At 44.8% G+C, this 4916-nt stretch overlaps 1 protein-coding gene across 1 annotated transcript in view; it reads right to left on the reverse strand.

Moving 5' to 3' along the window:
• The window catches only part of NR1D2 (nuclear receptor subfamily 1, group D, member 2), a 21176-nt gene extending 18522 nt beyond the window's left edge, over positions 1-2654 (reverse strand). The window contains exons 1-2 of the mRNA XM_009324189.1: positions 2246-2654; positions 132-220 (exon numbers count right to left, since the gene is read on the reverse strand). Of these exons, the coding sequence (XP_009322464.1) occupies positions 132-220; positions 2246-2567 (411 nt within the window). The 5' untranslated portion in view covers positions 2568-2654. The remainder of the gene's footprint in view (positions 1-131; positions 221-2245) is intronic.
• Positions 2655-4916: the final 2262 nt, after the last annotated feature.

A 4916-nucleotide genomic window follows, 5' to 3' on the forward strand; every position in this document is an offset into this window, starting at 1 on the left:
CTCTGAAATTTCTCAGATTTAAGTTTAACAGAGAAGCATACTGATATTTTTTCAGCTGTATCACCCCTTTTCCCCTACGGGGATAACTTGAGCATTTCACCAGCAGAAAGGTGAGCAGAAATATAACTCACCTTGCAGCCCTCACAGGCGTGAACACCATAATGAAATCCTGAAGCAACATCTCCACAGACTTTGCAAAGAAGAACCATGCCATTAAATTCTAGAATCAGAACAGAAAAGTCAAAAATATAGAAAACCAATGACAACTGCAGGAACATGTTTCCAGCTTTTAAAACCTGGACTAAAAGCAAAATATGTTAGGTCAGTCCAACATACAAAAAAATACAGCAGAGGAACAGACAACAAGAATGCACAAAACCCCTGACCAATTCAGAAGGCACCAGCGCAAGGGAGGGGGGAAAAAAAGACAAACACGAAGCACTCAACAGAACAGGGAGAAAGCACGTATTCACTGGACTTCCAATCACAGTGGCATTGTACTCAAGTGTAGAAAAAGAAAGTCTGCTTACATTTATGCACTTTTAAAAGGACCATTTAGTCAACTAGGCCACCAAAGTTTGGGCTCAATCTCTTTTTCCATCAGGATAAGTAAGCCCATATAAAGGCTACAGTTTCCCCAACAGAGAATAAATACCTTTTCTTAAAAATAGAAATATTAAAAGACACTTTATGTATTATATGTTGTAAACAAGCCATACACTCTACTTATTTGATAACAGTTTAGGACTGGTAACTCAGCCACATCTACATATGTAAAGATTACTCATTTGAGTGCATATCCAGAATGGCATGCTTGCACACTTGAACATACCTTCTCAGCCCTGTAAATATGCTCACGGTTTGGGTTTTTAAGTTTTTCCCCACCTATTTTATTTCAGCTTGTCAATAAAGATTTTTTGCACGTCCTAAGTGATGGTCTAACATTGGTTTCACTGGAGCCAATAGGAATTTTACTAGTGACTTCAGTAACCACAAAGTTACCTTAACAGTGAGCAACAGAGACAGTTGGTAATACTCCCACAGAACCATATTCTACGAGAAAAGTAATTTATTTGACATTTGGGTTTTATTTGTAAAGAGGAACTAAAAGTTTTTTTTTTTTTAAGGTTTTGAAAAAGAACCAAACCACAAGATTTTTTTTTTTTTTTTTTTTTTTTTTTTTAAGGTTTTAAAAAAAAACCAAACCCCAAAATTTTTTTTTTTTTTTTTTTTTTAATAAACAGAGCTAGTATTGAGCTAAAATGTTATCTATCTATATACCTGAACAGTTTACAACAGGTTTCATCTTCAGGAACCTCTGCCCTGATACCAAAACCTAGTTGCTAGCAAATTTTTAAGAGGAAGTAAAGGTTCTTACTAAGAACTCAGGGTAGGAACACTTTAAAAAAAAAAAAATTTTTAAGGTAGAACTGTGTTAGATGCTTATTCTAGCTTCATAACAATTCAAAATGATAAAACAATTCTGCCAATAAAAGAATTCAGCCTTCAAAAGACTAAATTCCAGCTGAGTGTTTGTTGAAACACTCATTCCAGTACTCAGTTTGATACCTGCCCTTCCAAAACTGTTCAAATATAGTTCTTTATCGTTGATCTTCTCCGATTACTGAAAAAGCGTGAAGCAAATAGCTGGACCTAGACTGTTAAATGTATTTTAAAAGACTATCCTTTAGTTCCAGCTTCTGAGTACTTTGTTTTCTACATCCACAAATCAAGACTTGGAATCAAAAAGATAAAGGTCCCAGCTACAGCTATGTAAATATAATATAATGTTTTGATGATTTATTTATTTTGTTCCTCAAAGAAATTTAGGGGGAGGGAAGGTGAAGGGGCAAGGGACGGAGTATAAAAAAAAAAAAAAACCAAAACAGAGAAACTCGATTTGCAAGACAGCTCCATAAATACTCCTGAAGGCAGTTTCTGATTACTATTACCTTTACTTCATTGCATCTTTTTAACCAAGTATTTGATTTTTATTCAGATCAGATTTTCACTAGTGAAAACTGAAGTAAAGCTGGACTGTATTTATGAAATGTTTGAAGTTAGCAGCAACAGGACCTCCACTTATTAGCATTTGTATGGCAATACCATATCTATTACCATACATATAACGCAAAAAGATAAAAATGGAGGCCTTGCTGTGTGCCTTCATAGCGAGCCACATGGAGGATCTGGTTGTAATATATAAGGGGAAAATGGTGGTTTCAGGAACCGGCACCAAACATACTTGTGACTCCATTATGGCCTTTTGTCAAACCAGCAACACTCGACTGGTTTGTTTTAATAGTCTCCTCCAGCCGATCACTCTTCAGTGCCCCATCAGAGCCCTCGCTGCTCCGGCCGTTGCAGCCACTTTCCGAGGAGGAGCTGTTCGGAGAAGATGGTACAGGTGAAGAGGACGACTGGAAACCGCTGTCTGAGCTCTCGCTGTGACATGAGGCTGGGCTAGATGCCGAGCTTGAAGAGCTGATGTAAGCTATCACACCCCCTAAGGCAAGAGAAAAAGGCAGCACATAGTGACATAACAAGCAGACATGCACCGCTGCCATGTGAGCCAGGCTGTGACCCAGCACCACCAGACCCAGCCATCACGTGTTCCTGGGTGCACTCCTTTCCCTCCCTCCCTCCCTCCCTCCAGCTTCCTTCTCTCCATTCGTTTTCAACGGCTGACCTCCCCAGCCTGCCCCATCCCCTTCTCCCATCTTATCAGACCCCTCCGATCCAAGTCGAGATGAAATGGCAGAACCGAAAGACGGAGCAAGAAGCCATGGTGCCTGGCAGGACGGGGCAGCGGGGAGAGGGCACGGGGCAGCCCAGGGAGGGTTTCCCTGGCCACCCTCTGAGCAGAGCTCGTCTGGAGCCACAGCAAAGACAGGATCTTACAGCGCTGTAGAGCCAGAATGCAAACAAGCTAGGTTAGGGACAGAAATAGGGCAGAGAGAAAGACTTCATGCAGGCTACGCGCCAGAGGCACAGAAAGGAAGGGCTGGGAGGTGCTCACGATGCAGAAGGGAAGGGGGCAAGGGAAAGAAATAGCGCTGCGGCCTGGTTAGTCTGCTGAACGCCATTTGTCCGACTGCAAGCCTTTGTAGTGTTTCTAGCAGCAGCTGAATTCCGACTGCCAGGCTGCTATTTGCAAACAGTCTCTGTCCTGCCATGTCTTGCAATCTGACACACTTGAGAATCCCTCAGATGAAACAGCTTTTTGTCCTCAGGCAGACCTGGGAGCAGTTCTGGCTTTTCACAGGCTCCTTTTTCTTGCTTATAAGCAAGAGAAATTGTTTTCACTTCATTTGAGTTTGTCTCCAAGACTCAGCATTTCAAAAGTCGATATAAAAACATTTGATATTTCACACAAAAATTTCAACAGCAAAAGCCACACAACTGTTTTAAATAAATTACACTCAGCATCATCTCTGCTTTATGCCTGTATCGCTCTGCAAAGTCTCTTCACAGACAACTCGGGACATTGCAGCAAGGAACTCCACACACCAGTAAGAACTAAAAACTTTGAAACGGCCGTGCACTAACTTCCTTTGGAGGAAAAAAAAGCATTGGTGTCAGCAGAATCCTTGATCAACTGAGTTGGCATGGCAGGTCGGGGCTGTAGCCCCTCACATCAGCCATTGCCTCCTCACAGATAAAGGCTGTTACACCTATTAGGCAGCACTGTTATACAACCCTGGCAATACCACTGCTTGCAGGTAGAAATTCTGACTTACAAGTTTTCATTACTTTGATCAGCTGTAACAGTCCTCTTAGCATTTCTGTGGCAGTGTTACTGGTCCATTCCATCTTTAACATTTAATTTTTTCTACCAAGGAAACGGCCACCAACACCCCAAGGAGCGTGCAGCCGAGGAGCCCCTGGCAGAGCAGAAGTCAGACCAAGCGGCCGTGTGACACGTGCGCTACACGTGGACTGCTTCTCACGTTCCTGGACGCCGGTGCCCCCACGCCCCACCACAGCTTTCCTTCCCGCACAGATTTTTTTTTTTTAAGAAATCCTCCACGCAGCGTAGCACGCATCCAGGATCAGGTTTTTGGAGAAAGGAGGGTTGCAACAGATACACAGGTCCCGCAACGGCACGAGAGAAAGACACTGTCAAACACCCGTGCTAGTGTAAGACACCACCTATTTGACAAAGGTCCTGCTACCCCCTGGCACCACGTGCGCCTCTGCCAGGTCAAAGCTCACAGTCCACCTGGTCCAAGGGAGGCACCGAGTTTCTCAGCAGGCGCCATCCTTATCTGCAAGGGGCAGAGCAGGGCAGGCAAACACGGCTCCTGCAGGGAACCCCACGTTTCTCCACGCTGCCACCTCGCCCCGCTATCTTTAAACCCTGCCTCATAAAAAGAGATTATCTTTTCCCTCAAGGGTAACACCAGCGTCATAGGGGAGGATGGAAAGAGTACGTCCATGGGGGTTTTCACCCCTTGCCTTTTGAAAGCCTGGGGAGCCCAGATTAGCTGGGCTGCTCCCGTACCCTTAGAGAGCTTGGTAGCCTTAACTGTGTCACAAGATTCCTAGTATTTTTGTCATTTTGGACGTTACATTTCCCTATGAACCCTATTTTTGTTTGATCAGCAGTTAGAAGTTGAATCTCATACGCAGCACAGGGCGACAACTCAAAACGAAGAGCACAGACACAGCGACCTCTCACACCCCCCCGGAACCCCGCAGAAAGGGACCCCAACGCTTGGTGGGTAAGGCAGCCCTGGGCCTATAAACCGGTGGGGCTTTGCTTAGGGGAACCCCACGGAGGGTGGCAGAACAAGCCCTTTTGGCTACGCTGAGCCGCGCTGCGCTGCTGCGGAGGCACGTCAGGCAGGGTCACGAGGACCCCCGGCCCTTCGGGTCCTACCTGGCAGGGATTTACTTGGGGGGGGGGGGGGGGG

This window comes from Pygoscelis adeliae, unplaced genomic scaffold, assembly GCF_000699105.1.
Source record: "Pygoscelis adeliae isolate BGI_AS28 unplaced genomic scaffold, ASM69910v1 Scaffold25, whole genome shotgun sequence".
NCBI lineage: Eukaryota > Metazoa > Chordata > Aves > Sphenisciformes > Spheniscidae > Pygoscelis > Pygoscelis adeliae.